Source organism: Mya arenaria, chromosome 12 (assembly GCF_026914265.1).
Source record: "Mya arenaria isolate MELC-2E11 chromosome 12, ASM2691426v1".
NCBI lineage: Eukaryota > Metazoa > Mollusca > Bivalvia > Myida > Myidae > Mya > Mya arenaria.
In genome coordinates, this window is record NC_069133.1 from 1,170,780 (window position 1) to 1,189,900 (window position 19,121).

A 19,121-nucleotide genomic window follows, 5' to 3' on the forward strand; every position below is an offset into this window, starting at 1 on the left:
CAACTTCAATAAACATCGCATTGAACATTATCACGATTTCATAAAAAGATGAACATTAGGATCTTACTTTATTAAGGTTTCAATAACTATTACTTTTATATCTCAAAAAACAGCAAGAGGCAGATTATTTAATGCCTTGCATTTATTTACGACGCCTTTGATATATTAAGATATCTTTATTCAAACAAGATGGTGTGATTCAGCGGTCAGCAGTTCAACTTGATTATTCTTAAGTCTTAAGAGTATTTAAAGCCAAGGACACATTAAACATGACATAATCATCGTTTAATGCTTTCATCTATCATTTCTGTCATTGGCATTATTAATTCAAAGAGCGACCTCAGCTCAGATCACACATTAATATTTATCATCTTTTTATCAGAATGAATCATTTATTTTCTCTGCTATCTAGCGTATAATGAGGATTAAATTTAGCAGTTCAGTCCATAGTTAAAGGCTGAATGAAGGTTCATAAAGTCATGCCTTTAATTACTCGGAAATTATTAATACTTGACTAATTAGTGTAACCGGTATTGATTAGATTTTTTGTTGTATGCTTTCCTGTAGATTATAGAGATTTATCCGTGAAGTAGAAACGATATTTTACTTTTTCAAACATTGAAATAACAGTTCGATATGTTTCACTGTTTTGAAAATTTAGCCCGCTCTCTTTTTCAAAATCAAACGTTATTGTCGCAACATCATTTAACTTTCGCATACAATGTGGCCCTCTTTTTTGAAAAAAAATACAATAAACTACCAATTAAAACCTACTTAAGCATAAAATAAAGAATAAAACTGTTCAAGTTTAAGTTCCCAATATATTTCATCTCGTTAACACCAAAAGTGAATATTTCACTCATTGCCACTCGTAGAATATGTGTTTTGATATTTTAAACCACTCGGTGAAATATATTGCAAACTTATACTGGAACAAACACTTTTCCTCGATACATTCTGATTTCAATGCCCCATACTTGATTCTTAACTGAACGCTTTTGATATAATTTTGATATTTTAACAAGCACGATAATTAACTATATCCAACACATAGTTTTAAATTATGAACTAAATTTAATCACATCCTCTTTCCAGATGCGTGACCTTAGACATAACAACATCAACGCATTCTTAGGCGCTTGTATTGACCCGCCAGTATTCATCATAGTCACAGAGTACTGCTCCAAAGGAAGCCTTACCGTGAGTTAAGAGGAAACAATCTAGTCAATTGGAATATTAAGTTTTAAAATATCTTAAATGAATACAACAGATTATTAACATTTGATCATGTCAAGAGCGATGCGTTTAAACGTGGTGTCTCGGTGTTTCTATGTATCCTTGCTTGTTTATTTTTCAGGATATCTTGGAAAATGAAGATGTTAAACTTGACAACATGTTTCTATCTTCACTTGTAAAAGACATTATTCAGGTATGGCATGAAGAGACAATAGAACGGTATCAGAATGTCACCATCAGTACTTGTATCTAATATCCATTACATCCAGTTAAACAATATAAATAATTAATATAACAAATGACTTAAGCTTTGTTTTGAAATTTGGTTTAACCAATAAACTGGTAATTCATTTCCAATTCGATTAAGTTTGATGCAGTTACTAACAATAAACTTTTAGAAAGATCAATGATGCAAGGTTGCAGACATGTCTTTCGTAATTAGATCAAATTGTGAGACTTAACAAGAATCACCAGTAGAAAAGATACTTGATCGAAAAAGAAATTGATAATATTGAAATGTTTATTAACAATTCTTTTTAATCACTAAATAAAGACACTCATTTAATCAGTGGTCATTATTCACAGGGTATGACATTTTTGCACGAGAGCGAGCTTGTTTACCATGGTAACCTGAAAAGTTCAAACTGCGTGGTAACGAGCCGATGGACGCTGCAGATTACAGATTTTGGTCTGCTGGAGGTTCGAGCAGCCACGTACAAAATAGAGGAGGAACATGCCTTCCATAGAAGTATGATCTTAACACGAAAATGACACCCCTATTTAAGACGCTAGAATAGTTTTCATAGTATCCAAAGTAGACACCGTCATGCTTCGAAACCATCATTTCTCTTAGAATAGTTATTTCCTTAATTGATAAGCGTACTCGCATACTCGCACTTTTATACGCCATATATCTTCAAATCATATTAAAAATACTTAATATATAAGCATTGTAATGAAACACTGAAAGTAAGCTTTGGCATCATATATTAATTGTTTCTTTGCCGAAACTAGTTTTCATTGTTCAGTTATGTTTGAATGTATAATTCGCTGTTCAATGCATCTCACATCCTGTCTGTTTCAGATCTGTTTTGGAAAGCCCCGGAACATTTACGCACCTCACTTTCGAAAGGCTCTCAGAACGGCGACATATACTCATTTGCAATAGTTCTTCATGAAATATTCGGACGTCGGGGTCCATATGGATTTTGTAACATGACGCCAAAAGGTGACTGTTTGGTCCATTGTTTGACATAAAAACTGGAAGTTAAAAAGCTGCGGAGAAATTCAGGAATTAATAATAAGTTCTATAGAACTGAAAAAAATATTTGAGTGCCTTTTGTTTTATCTCAATGCAAGTCTGTTATACTAACCAGCCAGACGATATGTTGAGTTCATTCTGCAATGTTATACATCTAAGGGCGAGGTATTCAAGTTGTTTTTGTTGTTTGTTATACTGATCGTTGGTTTCCGCATATTTTTGTCTAAATACACTTTTAAGTATTCAGTTTGCAATTTTAGTATTGTGACAAAAGTATCGAACCCAAAGATAATTTTGATGCCGTCTGAACATTGTGGGGTATTCTAATCAATGCATACTTCTATATTTCATCAGGACTAATGTGTTTTACTTAGAACCTTAATGGTTTCATAATCTTCCTCTATTGAAAATGTGCGTTTGAAAAGAGACTTTTAATCGTCTTTTTTAACATGTTAGCTTGTTTTCCAGTGTCAAACATAACTATAATGTAGCATTAAACGACACGATTTCAGAGGTAATTGATCGCGTGCGCAACGATTCCAATTCGGTCCCGTTCCGTCCTAACACCAGCCTTCTGTCATGCGACAGTTTCATCATTGAGTGCATGCAAACGTGCTGGGAGGAATCGCCGGACAACAGGCCCGACTTCCGGGGGGTTCGCAAGCTGCTCGACCCGCTCTGGCGACACGGAACGTAGGTGACGTATTATAATAGTTAAGGTGTCCATTATAATTTCTGCATTGACTTAGAATCATTGGATTCTCCATTGACTAAACGACCAGCCCCTAGATGCCATATACTTGTTCAGAAAGCTAACACCCGTTTTGTTCAGAATAGTTTTTTTTTTAAATTATAATGTCAACTGTATAGCTCTGTCTGAAAACATTGTTCTTATTCACAACAATATACCACCAACTGTCCTTGTATCGCTGAAAAAACTAAAGATGCAATTAGATTCGAACAAATTCTCAGTACAGAAATGTAGACATTTCATATCTAGCTCGAATTAGTTAGTTATGTTTTTATTTTTCTTATTAAAAACATTTTGTAACGCTGTTTAATGGTTTGTACAAATGTTGCACATTCTCATTATGTATGGTGTTGGAAGTCTTGAAGCACTAGAAATTAGTGTTATTTCGCGTGCCAATTGGTCATTTGTCTATAGAATGTATATGCTATTTATTTAAACTCCTACATTAATATTTCTTGGGTTGGGAGCGAAATAATGCAATAACAACAGTCTGTATTAAAGCTGCTTAGTGGGGATATCTGAAAAACTCATTTCCAGCAAGGTGTGTCTGTGTTTAAGCGCTATTAAACACACTTATTACTCCTAAGGATGGATGCCTTGTGTCAATATAACAGGTTTTTATATGGGTCAATAATGGGCGGCAAAATATTGTTTCATATGTATATATGTTTTTGGTTATGTTGTATTTAGTAAAAACAGTTCAAATAAATAAAGAATCCAAATCTCAATCAGATAGGACAAGTTTCAAATGAAGTTTTTAAAAGTCATAATGAAAAAATGCTAAATGAAAAATGCCAAAATCAGCTTTATTTCAGGAAAATCAGTGTAACCTCCACTTCATGAAATCGTCCTATATGTATACCTAAATGGTATTTGGATATGCTTATCATGTAAAACAATTGTGTTGCTGTTTTAAAGAAACGTGCCATCATTGGAAGGTAATCGAAATCTAACAACATTTTAAGTCGCTAAAATCGAAATAACTAGAGATGAGGGCTGTTTTTCATGCAGACAAGGTGAAAAATATGTTGAATGGCATCGGTGGCGTTTACCAACTAGTTTGTCCTTTTACTAAACTTTGCATCGTTCTAAGTAATTCTACGTTGCAAAAAGAAAGCGTCGACTTATATCATCTTGTATGCATCTTGTATGCATTGAATAGCATAGTTAAACATCATACAATTTGCAAATGAACGAAAACTGACCAAAAGTGGCGTCCAACATTGATAAGAATAGTTTGCAATCCGCCATAATACATGTGCTTACATAGAATAAATATACTGAGCTGGAAGAAAAAGTGCATTGGTAAATGAACGACATTACTGTTCGTTCAATTAAGTCAATACTGAACTCGTAACTACTCGATATCTTAAATCTTCATTACTGCTTTGATTGCATTCAACAGGTATAATTTAACAAACCGAGGCTAAATGCAAAGATCAGTTAAAAGGTTAATGCAATTTCTTACAAATTGACTATACTATGTTGTTTGTGTGTTTTATTTATTGCGCCACACTGAATAAATGCGTGATTTCAAGGAACGCTGCAATCGCTGTACGTATTGGGAGTAACACGAGAAATGTATTTCTCATGGCTTCGGTTTTTCAAAGTCAGTAAGAGCTATTATGCTGTCGAACCTTGACAAAATAAAAACTTTCAACACTTACCGAATGTATCGTTACGCACAATGCTGATCATATTGACGATTTCCTGAAAATAGGCCTACTTTCTCCCTTATTTCAACATTTGGATACATCAATACTGTAATAAATCGTTACATTATCGTGTCTATGAACAGCAGCCGGATTGATATTCTATCGTTTACCAATTCCGTAGGTTTACGGTGTATTATCTCATTTCTCCCACAACAGACGCCGAAACATAATGGATAAGATGATGGCGATGATGGAAAAATACCAGAAAAATCTCGAGGATATCGTAGAAGAAAGAACCACAGCGTTGATGGAAGAAAAGAAAAAGACAGAGGCACTTCTGCTTCGAATGTTGCCAAGGTACGTATGGTCTGATGATTTCGTAAATATATCACCTTTATCAGCAAGAGTTGTACAGAATATATTATTCATCTTTCGAAACATGTTGATAAGCGTCATTTCTGATTGTATGCATAATTGTATAGCTTGTTCCTCGCGCCAATTCTTCCTCTGATGTCGCAATTTCCTGCTTTATATAATTTACTGTCATGTAATAGTTTCGTGCGTATCGTTGTAACACAACGTGATGATGTCATTACAACGTCGCCTTCACATTATTTAATGTTTTCTGGAAAATCTGACTTAGACATACGATGAGATGAAGGACAATTGTTATTTCAGTGTAAATCGCAATATCTTTTACCAAAAGCTGTTTTCAAGACTGGCGTAGACACTATTGTTATATTTACTTTTGGTGCTCACAAGGAAAAATAAATTGCGATCTTACACTGAAACACTACGTCAAATTGACAGCGGGTGCCTTATAACATTGTAAGTATGTTACCAGATTTTCTCCGAGAAGACAATTATTCCTATTTGATTGAATAGCGACCGAGTGACTTATGTCCAAACACAATGCCACAAGTCCACTGTTAGATCATTTATGATCACAATATAATGTTTAAATTAAGATTAAGTAAACAAATATGGATTGGTGGTCTTTCAGCCCTTTAATCAAGAGCAAGCTGATTGATATGGAAATAGATATATTCAATAAAATGATTAAACCTTTTCTTTGACGCTGTTGCGAATGTTGGGGATTCCGAAGTAAGGAAATTTTGGAAAGAGTACAACTTTTTTTTTGGACACATTTGATGTCTTAAATCAAGCACTGCTTCTTGAATACTTTACGGTAAAACAGGCGTTAATCCGTTACCAAAAGACATAGAGTCCCGAACTGTTTCATATTTGGCGAAAATTGTATCACCATTATACCCTAAATTAGCATCAACAATGTACACTATTATGTTCAGTAATAATATATCAGCCCCAGATGTATACTTACGTAGAGGTTCTTCTTTTATGATTTCATTTGTCACACATATAAAATGAGGTCTAAACAATATATTGGATTTACATGTGTTTCCCAATCACAAATGGCTGACATGTAATGTAAAACAGAAACTAGTTTAGAATAAATGGTACAGTGCTATTGATATTTCTAGTAAATGAAGTAACTATAAATTGTTTAAAAACGAGTTTTGACTTGAGAGTTATTTAATAGCTAATCCTTACAAATTGTTAAAGTTCATGGTTAAATTTCGAAGGAGAAATCATCGCCTTCTAATCGAACACCGGCAGCTGGACTGGAATCGATGTATTTTTAAGAAAGTGTCCGTTGTACCATGCTTACAGTAGAATTTGAGACGCGTACCCTTATCTACTTGAATGTAGTTATGCTCTTAAGGATAGCAGAAAGCGATTTATGGACATGAAAATACTACGTAAATCCAAATGAAACCAAATGTAGATATTTTATATGCATAGGTAACATAGCAAATATAGAAAGTTATGCCAGTTTTAAAAAGAAATATTAAATACGTTTTAAGGCTGTCAATACATATATACTAACTTGCGAATAGTAATCATAGTTACTTTAATCGTATTAGTATGACCATTGTTTGCTAAAAGCTTTGTTAAACATATGTCTCTCCCATTATCTTTTGCTTTGTTGATGTGTATATTACATGTTTGTTTGTTATTATTCTTTTAAAATAGCCTCGTTTCTTTTAAATGTATTTCTTTGTCTGATATACTCATAAAGAATATGCTGTCATTTTTATCATGAACTGGGTTCTTTTAAATAAACTTGAAACTTAAAATAATCTTGGAGTTTATCAATATGTTCCTTAACAAGAATAATCAAGATATCAATAGGTTTTAACAAGACATTCTCGATGCCTCACTTCAAACAAATAAAAGACAAGCGCTAGTGCCAAGAAATTAATTAGATCGAGGTGATACACATGTAAATTATCAGATACTTAAATAAGCGATACATGAAACAGGTCTCTGTTATTGAATTAATACATCTAAGAAGTTTGTGCAACAATTCAGATGCGTGGCTGACCAGCTGAAGTCAGGTGAGGCGGTGGTTCCCGAGTGTTACAACTGTGTCACCATCTACTTCAGCGATATCTGTGGCTTCACTCACCTTTCCGCCGAATCCACGCCTATGCAGGTGCCCTATTCAATCCCAGTTACAATTAGACCTTTACCATACACGTAGCATTTAAATAAGAAATCTAAATCGAAAAAAGTGAAGTGTTAGTTAAGAATAATTTTGTTATCAACTTCCTTTATATAAGGGTAATCGTATTTGATGCATGCAAAACAAGGAGTGTTAAATGATTTTTCTAACAGTTGAAAATGGCTTTACTTCCATATTTCGGTCACATCCGCCTGGTTATAAAATAACGAAAATGATAATGAAAAATAATATGAAACTAGATGTGCATCTTTGCATTTTAGGTCGTTGACATGCTGAATGATCTCTACACAATATTCGACAATACCATACGTAACTTTGACGTCTATAAAATAGAAACTATAGGTACGGAAACAAGACAAAACTGTTACAAATACAGCTCCGCATCTTAAACTTATACGATTTTTTAAATTGTTGAGAAAAGTGTTGTCATAACATATAAATTGGGTTCGATATAAAGCTTAGTATATTCATATTGAAAAATATTGCATGATTCCGGTATTCAATAAAATAAAAATCCCCATCTTGGTATAAAAAATCCCCATCTTGGCATAAAAAATCCCCATCTTGGTATAAAAAATCACCATCTTGGTAATAGTTTGAGATACTAAGTTCGTTTCATAATAAGTATGAAATGTTTACATTTAAAACCAAACCCAACTTAAACCAGGTGATGCCTATATGGTTGTGAGCGGGCTGCCTATCCGGAACGGTGACAGCCACGCGGGAGAGATCGCCTCCATGTCTCTACAGCTACTCCGTCATATCAAGTCCTTTACCGTCCGCCACATTCCAGACTACCATATGTCCCTTAGAATCGGCATGCACTCAGGTAATTTTGATTGTTTTATATACGTTTTAAGGTATACTTCAACTAGATCTGCTTTATGTTATAGATGGTCGCCAAACATTTAATCCTGGTTAAGGTAAGATTGAGCTAAACAATAATCATTTTAAATGTAAAATTGTGTTATGCAAAGAAGTTTGTGTTCAAATTTTACGAAGTTGATTAATTGTAAAGTGTAAGTTTATGAATACAGAATAAAAATAATTACTAAAGAAAATCAAATTCAGTTATAAATAACAAACCAAAACAATTATGTTCACTCTATGTACTTTATTTATTGCATGTATTTGTTTGTGTAGGTCCGTGTGTTGCGGGTGTTGTTGGGCTCACGATGCCGCGATACACGCTGTTCGGGGACACCGTCAACACGGCATCACGCATGGAAACCAACGGCGAACGTAAGAGGATTTAATTGTACCCTACTATGATTTGTCTGAGATAATATGTTGTCGCCAACTAAATGGCATATTTATAGATCGAACACTTTTCTTTATAATCCTTTTTACAGAAATAATGGCAGAAAAATATTCGTTTATCAAATGTCATATTTCCATCCATAATTATCGTCATTTTCGCTAAATAAAAACCTGTATACAAATCTTTCTTGTTTTATTACAACAAGTAGGAACTGTTACTCGTTGTGAGGAAAACAAGTGGCTTAAGAGTATGAGAAAGCTTTCAGCCATTGCATTGCGTTGAAACTATTTTATTGATGAGATTCTGCTTTAAACATGTTTATTGTTTATCCTAATAGAAGAAGTTCTGTTCTGTTCTTATTGCATGTATGTTATGCGAAGTTGCAGCAAATCTGTCACCGACCTTTTCAGCTATGAAGATTCACTGCAGTCAAGAGAGCCGCGATATTTTGGTCAGCCTTGGCGGCTATACGTTAGAGTCTAGAGGAAAGGTTCCAATGAAAGTATGGCACAATTAAGATTAGAATTTGCCTTAACTATTATTAATTTTACATTGCTCTTAAACGTAGTCTGTTTAAAACCGCTACTATTTCTGTATGTATTTATGGAGTTCAAACACTAGTGTAACAATATCCGGGTATGACATATGTTAAAGTAAACACAAAAAATCACCACGTATTATATACACGGATACAAGGGACCATTAATTAAAGTATCCGCTTACTTTTTTCAGGGGAAAGGAGAACTTCACACATTCTGGTTGTTGAGCGAGGACGAATCAGTAAGAAATATTAGGGTACGAAAGTCCTCTAAAACTCTTACAGAGATCTACAGCAACTGTTACTTTCAGCCCTCGACACCTAAGATAAGCCACAGGGGGCTTTCCGGCAGAATAAAACACTCGCCGCAAAACCCTTCCTACAGATGCTCACAACACGATAGTGATGATAACTACAACATTCAGGACAACAATAGGCCTTTGTTGGAACTACTTCGAGATAGTGAAAACAAGGCTTCGCACTGTGATTCGCCAGTTCAAAATTCGTTCCATTCACCGGCATTCCATTCTTCCGGGAAAGAGACACATTCGTCATCAGTACAGGGGCTAAACACAGTGCATATCAATCTCAAAGCACCTGTAAACGGAATCATGGCTGACGTTTATGTTAAATCATCGTCCTCGAATCCAGACATGAACTCCAATCACAATACTCCAAGATGTTACGAGGTTGTTAATGAGAATAATGGGGAAATAAGCAGTAATGCGGGGGAAAACATCCGTGAAACTGACAGCCTGTTATCGTCAAGTAGTCCTACATCAAATAAAGCAGAAAACAAATGTGGCTTCGGTAGTAGTATTCGTGGGGATAATCATCCTTTAAGTAACAACACAGAATTAGACAATCTTACAAGTGACAATTGTACCAATGAACCAACGTTATTAACGATGAAGTCTTCAATATAGGGAATACGTTATATGTGAATAATGACCCAATTGTCAATAAAACAATTCTGTGATATCATGTACATTGCCATTGAATATGTTTTATTCTCACGGATGTACATAACAAATGCACACCACATTCTTGCATGCCTTCTAGGACTGTTTTATTAATAACCAAAAGTACACTAGTAGTTATCGAAAATTGATTTGATAGTCAATTGTATCAAATTGTTATTTTAGATACATATATGATTGCATTCACAATAAAATGATCATACTGAAACTTTGTATGTGTCATTGAACAGAAATATTTTATATGTAAAATGTGATGAAGTATTCTTGTTCGTTGAGATATATTTCAAACACTACTATCACAGTTGGCTTTCATTTTACACGTGCTCATTTAGGTAGTTGTAGTTTTGAATTGTGTGTGATCCAGTTTGTTGTTCCTATATTTGTTTTCAATAAATTATAAAATGAAAGATGGTTGTGCTTTTTTAAAAAAAACAATGTTAACCATGGTGACACGCTGAACTTCATTATAAATTTAAATTTTTAATTGCATGGACAAGTCTTTGATGGGGGTCATTGACAATCTAGAATACTGTGTTGTATTCCAAGAAGTAGCACAAATATAGGACATATTGTGGAGAAGGCATTTGTTGACCACTATCGATGCCATCATCTTGATTCGCAGATGTTTGGCTGCTTTGTAGTTTGCATCGTATGATTGCACTACTCGACATTTTTACAAAGATATTGAAAATAGTATTACTCCGTAGAAGTTGTTAAATGAAGAAGGATAACGTACATATTCTAGGGAAAATACAATTACAGTAATTCGGTTGCATTATAATCTGAACAATTGTAGCTGGCATCGCTTCAGAGCGTTTTGTTGTTATATTGCACTTTATTACCCCAAACTTGATATTTCTATTCCTGTAGCAATTTATTGAATTGCATTGCAGCATTTTTCAATGCTTTTCCCTGCAAACGATTGCAGACGCAAAATCAAAGATGATTGTACCGTTAACATCGATACTGAAATAAATCTTTTGTTGAACGGCTGAGCAAGTGTTTGTTTAACGATTTTAAATGTAATTGTCAAAAGTTGAGAATTTAGTAAGCTTCGGACATACGAGAAAATGGCCCTTGTAACAAGTTAATTAAAGCCCCACCGACTGAGAGATAGAGAATGCTAAAATTCGTTGTTGAAAAGTTTGCTTCAAGTTTGTATTTGGGTGTTATCAACCCGGTAGCGTGTTGAAATCGGAATACACATATGTTATTGCTGGCCAATAGATAATTGCATCCACTTAACATAATGTTTAAATATATTTTAAGGTAAAAGGTGACCTGTTACATAGAGCTCTTCTAATTTCTGCGTAACGTTTCAACTATGGACCATTTTGTATATCTAACTGGCAGTAAACAGAAACAACATGATGGAATTTTACGGCCCAAAATCCAACTGGCAAATATAGTATAGCAGGAACAAACTTCATGAACGGTACCATACTGCTGGCTTAAATCGGCCTTATATTGAGCCACCAAACGAGTTAATTCATTGGCTACTTGGCATGCCTCTGTTGTTTACGAAGCATCTGTATAAGCCGAATGTCTTATCTCATGCATTCGCAACTTATTGAACTATTTTGTGACGGGAACAGTATTTCACTTCAATATTTGAAATGTGTCATTACTGTTATACCACCTTAAACTAATTATATTCTTGATCGAGGTCTTTCGAATTGACTATTAATTAAAAGATTGGAAATAAAATGCCTTTTTGTCGAGAATTATTTCAATATCAACACATGTGTTTACCGATGTCCTTGTAGTAACCCTTGAATTGAGATGACTTTGGCAAGTATGACAGTTCATTTTAAAAATAGCCAGATTAAGGATCGGGTAACAGACGGATATTAAAGGGCGGTGTGTATCGAGGTATTCTGTTTCATGTTTTAATGGATCAACTAGAGCAAAAGGAGATAACATGTGGTGCTATTAACAAACAGTGGAGGTCTCTGTCGAGTTAATATGAAAATAATTCAATTATTATATACTCATGCTTTGAACACCGTCTCATATATAACCCACTTACTTCAAAATTAATAGGAATCACCTGTTCGTCATGACTTACCTGCCTAGAAAGTTCGAGGTCCCTGGGCCATAGCTTTCTTCAGATATTGAGCGGAAACCGATTTTCAGCTTAATTTTCAGTTTTTCATATAAATATTTAAGGTCACCAACAACTTCACCTTTGATCCTATGACCTCAAAATGGTTCGTCTTCAGGTCAGGACCAATAATGATACCATGCTTATTAACCATGAACATTTATGATCACATAATTGTATTGTATTATTAGCAAGAATACAATGGTCTGAATGGACAAACTGTATTGTTTTGGGAGGAATGTTAAGAGGAAAGTCCAACAGGCTCCGTATTAAAAAGAATCTTTAGAAAAAAATCAATTAATTATAAAAATAGGCTATAATTCCAAAATTATAATATAACTTAATTTAACCACTAATATCCTGTATGTTTAAAGTCTTAGTCCCAGAATAGTTTAGTAATGTAAACATAGCGAAATGTATGTATAGCCAAATAACTCCTCTCAACCGTTTTGACTTTCTTTAACCCGACTTTAACAAAAAAAAAAAGATTGACTCGACGTGAATGATATTTACATCATAAGGCAATATCCGTACTTGTTTATATGATAAGATCATGTCAGTAAGGCAAAATAGAAACTCAATTTATATGATTAGTCATTCTTATTAAATTGTTTCCTAGGCCCTCTTCATTTTGATTCCAAGCCTGCAATGGTTGATATTTTAAAGCTAGCTAATTAAAAAGTGTAACAATAACAATACTACACTTGTTAACATTATAAAGAAGGCAGGGCCAACTTAAGCATTGTCATAAAACCCTTTGATTATTTCTTTAAAGTATGGATTTCATACTTACTTATGGAAACAAACGATGATGCGACTTAATGAGAAGAAACACAAACATGTAGGATAGATCTGATGCAATATATATTTAAATACAAATGCTGTTCCAAATATTTGTAGCAGATTTCAATTGTCTACAAGTGTTATCCGTGCCATTTGTTTGTCTTTAGAATAAATAGAGGTTACTTAACAATCTATGAACTGTAAATAAGCACTACGGTGACTTCTTCGAAAAACTGGACCGTTGTGAACCAATAACATTCTTTAACTATGATAATTGCTTGATATCGGTATGTCGCCGCCATCGGGTCATAAACCTTGTCATTAATCCTGAATGCATCTTCCTTTGTAAAACTGGGCTACAAGGAAGGTATAATAACTAGAATCAAAACCTTAGCATTTCCCTCTGCCTAATCATATGAAAAACACCCTGCATGGTATATGCCTATCCTCTTAGTTTCTCCTAAGAGGCTTTTGCACTTGGAATTTGTCCTCAAAGTATCTCTTAAGAGACAATAATGACACATAATGGAGATTTGTTTTAAATCGTTTTCTTCATTCGGAAAGCTTGACTCATACTTTCTCTCAATCCGTTCAGCATTCCTATTTTGTTATTGAAATATAAGGAAATTACTTGTTGTTGTTTTATTTGAAAAATGTATACGAATACAATGTTGTGGATTCCATACTAAAACGTCGAGCGATAGGTAGTTTAAGGTGATTCTTTAAATTCTCACTTTGATAAATCGTGCAAAATCTATCGTAAGCGTTGGTATCAAAGCGAATTCGCCACGTTCATTGTCACTATAATTTCAGATGTAAACATGTTTTCATTTGGACAAACCTATACAAAGGTGTTGATATGACTTCGATTTAGAAGTGAACATTTATACATATAAAACACCCTGCAGAAACAAGCTCAGTAGCCAAAATTTAAACAGAAACCCAGCGTTCAATGATACAGGGTAAATATAGACGTATAACACAAAAACAAAACATCACAAACAAGAACGCAAAAGTGCATGATAAACCTGTTTAAAACAACTATATTCGTAGCATTATTATGCTTACTTATTTCTATTCTGAATAAAAAAATTAAATAAGGCGAATCAAAGTAAGATGCTACTATGTTATAATTGTCTATGGTGTTCCAGAGTTGCTTTAGGGAATAATCACTAATATGGAAGCCTTATAATGTACGTCTGTATAGACATGTAAAAAACATGTATTTTGCATTCCAATCGCGAATGCCATATTTGTCATGATCCTTTAAGATGTTCGAGATGTTTTCTTCTAGATAAAGATACATTTACAGTTTCATGTCTGACAATATACATTCATCGGTTGGTAAGGGACACCTATAATTTGTCGAACAACTTCCACTGTTAGACTTTTGTATTGTCGAGGTAGCTTCCGATTACTAGTATTCTAAGAAGTATTATTATGTTGTTTATTAATTCATTTTACTAATTTACCGTTTACTACGATGACTCATTCGAAATGATATTTTGTCGCACCATTTGCTACTTTTCACATCTTTAACCACTGAGCAAGTCAGTTTTGGTTGCAAACTACTGAGCAAAGGGTTTAACTGGGTCATCCGAGTGTATACTGATTAATTTCACATCCAATAAGCCAGAAGGTATGCACTTGAGGACAACACTGTATACAAATACAATTAACAAATACAAATACAAGTAGAATTAACAAATAAATACAATGAAACACACATATATGCATATTTTTAGGAGAAGGCATGGCTAATCTCGTTGCGCATAACTCCGTGAATGTTGGAGTTTCTGGGATTTAGCCAGCCACATGCGTCAGAAATATTGGAACAATGCTGGGTGTAAATTCGGCTTGTCGACATTGCTACGATCACTTACGGCAGATAGGTCACATCAGACCATACATACCTTACTAGTGAGCCAAAGAAATCTATTGAAAACTCGCTATTTACATCAAAACTCTATTAATGTAACGTGCTGCTGAAGTACATGAGACCGTAATGAACAAATGCAAAATGTTCAGAACACCGCAGCCCGTAATATTACGAGCACTTCCCGTTACAACGACATTATCCGGTGCTCAAAATTCTTTATTTGGTATCTGTGCACTACAGAGTTCAAAACGCTTTCTATACAAAGCATTACATGGCAAATCAGGAGAATACATACAAAATGTAAGAGGTGCATTGCCCTCCACGCGACCTAAGATCAAGAAATAGCTCTATAAAACAAGCAGAACCAAGAAGTTGGACCGCTATGAATGGTGCCAGAAGTAACGTGTCTGCTGCCCCAAAGCTACGGATTTCTCTTCAAGGAGGAATGAGGTACTGTGACACGTATGTTTCAATTTTCCTAAATAGTCCGATTTAACACCCAAAACTGGCAATCTGCACTCAGAAAACATTAACAATACCTATTATTGACTTACCAAAACACGGTATCGGATGAGGTTTGCACGAACGAGAACGGTATACAACCGTAGTTTTGAAGAATAAAATGCATTGAGTGACTCGGTAAGCCTAGTAAGAACATTCATTGTTTCACGAGATATTTTATTAAAGACATAAGTGTCCTTTATAACAGGCTTCATCGTAAACAAGCAATTGTCTTTATTCGGTGCACACGGTCTTCCCGAAAAATAAAGGAAAAGTGTGTGAATACTCGCTGAATCGACGACGCTTTTCACCCCTAACAGCGACACAGGAAACATGGGAGCACTTGACATTACTGCCCTTGTTAATGAGTTGGTTTTATAAGCACAAAAAGTCCTCCTAGTTGGTATGCAGTGTATGTATGCAGAGAGCTCAAATAATTCAATAAACATAGCTTCTTGACATTTAATGAAGTTCTTATAGAGAGGCTTTAACACGTTTTCCGTACTTAATATGAAAATAACGTCTTAATTTGACCAACCCTCGGTATATAGTGAATATGATGTAATTCAGAATATAGGCATGTCTCATTCACAAGGTTCACTCAGAGGTCTCATCTTAGTTCAAGGAAAGTGTGTGCGTGTTCATTACATTTCTTGTTACACTCCTTAATAAACAGGAAATATGAATATCAAGATTTCGGAAAAATATAAACAGCTGTAAGTCAAGCTGTTTGTAAATTGATCTATAAGTAAACGAGCACGGGAAATGAATAGTTCTTAAAATGTAAATAAAGCTGGATCTTTTTTTATCTATATGTTTACTTCTTCTTTTACGGCTACTACGATACTGCTATAACACCACCACCATTCATTACAACAACAGCAACACAACGAGGACTTATGGTACTGCTTATAGCAAGCCTAACAATCTTAAATAGCTTATTTCATGATGCCAAGAATCTTATGTAATGTTGAATTGACTTAAAAAAGTGTATCGTGATTCTCGTAAAGTGAATGACCTTTAAAAGGCTAGAAATGTTAAGAATAATACCTAAACAAAAATAGTGAGCTTAGCTAAATCCTGTTTTAATGAATTTATGATGTTTCAAGAAAATGTGGCTAGGAGAAAACTGAATGTTTTGCATTTCAATCTTTCCACATTGATATATATATTCAGTGAGTACAGGGAAAGGTTTTGAAAAACAATGTGAATAAAAATATCGTGAATTTCCAAGCAGGTTTATAAAAAATGTATCGAAGGGCAGATGTGCTGTTTGAATAAAATAAAACTGCAATAAATAAGTATAAATTCTATGACACAAATGATGATAGAAGAAAACGTCTATATAGGTCAATCTGAAAGGCACTTCAGGTAATGACAACAATTAAGATGAGAAGACAAAAACAGCAACATCAAACTTCAACGCAATCGTCGAATGAGATCCGCAACCCTGTGACGGACTCGCCTAAAGCTAGACGGAAACCCCCCGAGACAGATTTGCTCAGCTAACCCATGTCAGGTTAACGTCGTTAAACTACACGAGAGACGCTCGAAACTGTTGTATGTTTCAATTGTGTATTAAATTGTTTCAATTGTTTTGCAATGATTAACACATTACATGAAACAGGATTATATTGCATGCGTTGGAAAAATTGATCCCGCAAGCCTTGCTACGGACCTGCCCTACAGTTCAATGACGTCAGGTTTACTTACTGAGCTAGCCACGCAAAATTAGTTTGCATATTAATCAAGAAAATAGGACATTATTCCAGAAATGAATCAATATTCCTAATAATAAGTGCAGAAATATGTTCAAAACAGAATGTAATTTTTTAGTTTATCTTTTTTTTTCAAGCTGTTGCTTTGAAGTAGTTGGTTGGATGTGCTACAATTTAAACACACAATTAAGCTGCTTTGTTGGATAATTTGTAACATAAGCCATAATGTTTGTTATGTACTTATTGTGTTAAGTTATCTGAAATATGCAAGAATATTCTGGACAATTGTTCTCTTCTATATCTTAGACTGGTTTTCTGCGTTGTCTTTTAAAATTTGTCATTTTTTTAACATTTATAAATAGAGAGAGAATTTTCCCATGAAACACATCGATTTAGTCATTGCTTTTTTCATTGTTGAGATCCGATGGCACAAGTCATTTGACCAATGGAAAACGATGTACTAATAAAATGCCAATTACAATGTTTTTACTTGATTTTACATTAACCTCTTTCGTTTCTACAATTTAAAACAGTTCAAACACATTAAAAAGCAATGCAAATATGTTTTTTATAAGGCTTTGACTGGTGTCTTCAAATTTATATAAGTTTTATGTAACTTGTTGGTAACTGGGTATCTGAACTCGCTTCCGTATGTTCATATTGTACAAAGGCACGGAACATACGGATCAATCCTAAAATGAGGTTCAATATTGTAAATATATTTTTCATTAAAAACACTGATCAAATCTGAATACACAATTCGTCAATTATTTACATAGTGGCGGATAAAAAAGAAGGTATATTTCTGCAGAAGGCCAAATCAATTGTAAATACTTCGAAAAGCATACCATATACAGAAAGAGTGCATTTGCCGCAAAAGTGAAGAGATAATTTTAAAACCAATGTGTGAGTTTTCTGTCAAATAAATTGTAATGATATGAAAATAATTCCGAACCGTTATGGTAAATTACTGGTTGGAAATAGTGTTTGCTATATTATGGTATAAATTGTTGTATTCATTTTATACCTCAATGTTCTCATGAAAAGCATAAAATGGCAAGAACATTTAAAAGACGGAAAATGTTTTCAAAAATAATATTTTTTCTGATACATGAGATAATAAAATGTTAACTCTTCGCAATCAAACATTTTCTTACAATTAAAAGACAAATGAAGACCAATTGATGAGAATGGTTGCAAAATAGAGAAAATGTTTGTGGCATAAATCTGTCCTATTAAAATAATTCAACAAACGTTATAACGAGCTGTCTCCCTTAAGAGACGTCAAATGTATTTTAATTCGACAAAAATATAGTTTTCGAAGTAGAGCCATTAATTGTTTACATAGTTAGTTTTGCGGTCGTCTTTAACCGGGCAATGGGCGCACGACGGTTTACTCCGACATAACAATTTGAAATGTTATAATATGAGGAAATCAAATGCAAACAATTTAGTTTTACGGGACTCATATCACTAAATATGTGTTTTTTAACATACTGAAAATATAGCTATTGCTCGAAATATCTTTGCTTAGATACCAAATAAAGCCATTATTTTGGAGTCCGAATAAAACCCTTATATGCATTGTTCAATGGTTATCTTTTGCTACCATCAAAACGGCACATTGATACACTTCATAGTAAGAAAAAGTAGTGTCGAATTATACCATTTACGATAATAATACGTCCAACCGTCTCAGTCAACAACATTGATAAACCATAAACTTGATTTAGACAGAATGGCACGTTAATGGCTGTACAATATTTAGGGGTATTCTCTTGCGGGCTGAAAACATGTGAAGTGTTTCAAAACGAACAGAAATATCCAATCGATCCTCTCTACGTTATTCAAATGAGTACCTTTCTTTATCAGAAATATGTTTTAGCAAGCTTAACTAGAATACAAT

General features: G+C 34.1%; 1 protein-coding gene across 2 annotated transcripts in view; it reads left to right on the plus strand.

Annotated features, from left to right (window-relative positions):
* Positions 1–10,595, plus strand: part of LOC128210194 (receptor-type guanylate cyclase Gyc76C-like) — a 190,282-nt gene extending 179,687 nt beyond the window's left edge. For both annotated transcript variants that reach the window (XM_052914372.1, XM_052914371.1), the window contains exons 11-22: positions 1,096–1,200; positions 1,358–1,429; positions 1,822–1,984; positions 2,321–2,464; positions 3,010–3,190; positions 5,120–5,260; positions 7,298–7,421; positions 7,712–7,793; positions 8,119–8,280; positions 8,595–8,693; positions 9,123–9,214; positions 9,445–10,595. In XM_052914372.1, the coding sequence (XP_052770332.1) occupies positions 1,096–1,200; positions 1,358–1,429; positions 1,822–1,984; positions 2,321–2,464; positions 3,010–3,190; positions 5,120–5,260; positions 7,298–7,421; positions 7,712–7,793; positions 8,119–8,280; positions 8,595–8,693; positions 9,123–9,214; positions 9,445–10,176 (2,097 nt within the window). In that variant the 3' untranslated portion in view covers positions 10,177–10,595. The remainder of the gene's footprint in view (positions 1–1,095; positions 1,201–1,357; positions 1,430–1,821; positions 1,985–2,320; positions 2,465–3,009; positions 3,191–5,119; positions 5,261–7,297; positions 7,422–7,711; positions 7,794–8,118; positions 8,281–8,594; positions 8,694–9,122; positions 9,215–9,444) is intronic.
* Positions 10,596–19,121: the final 8,526 nt, after the last annotated feature.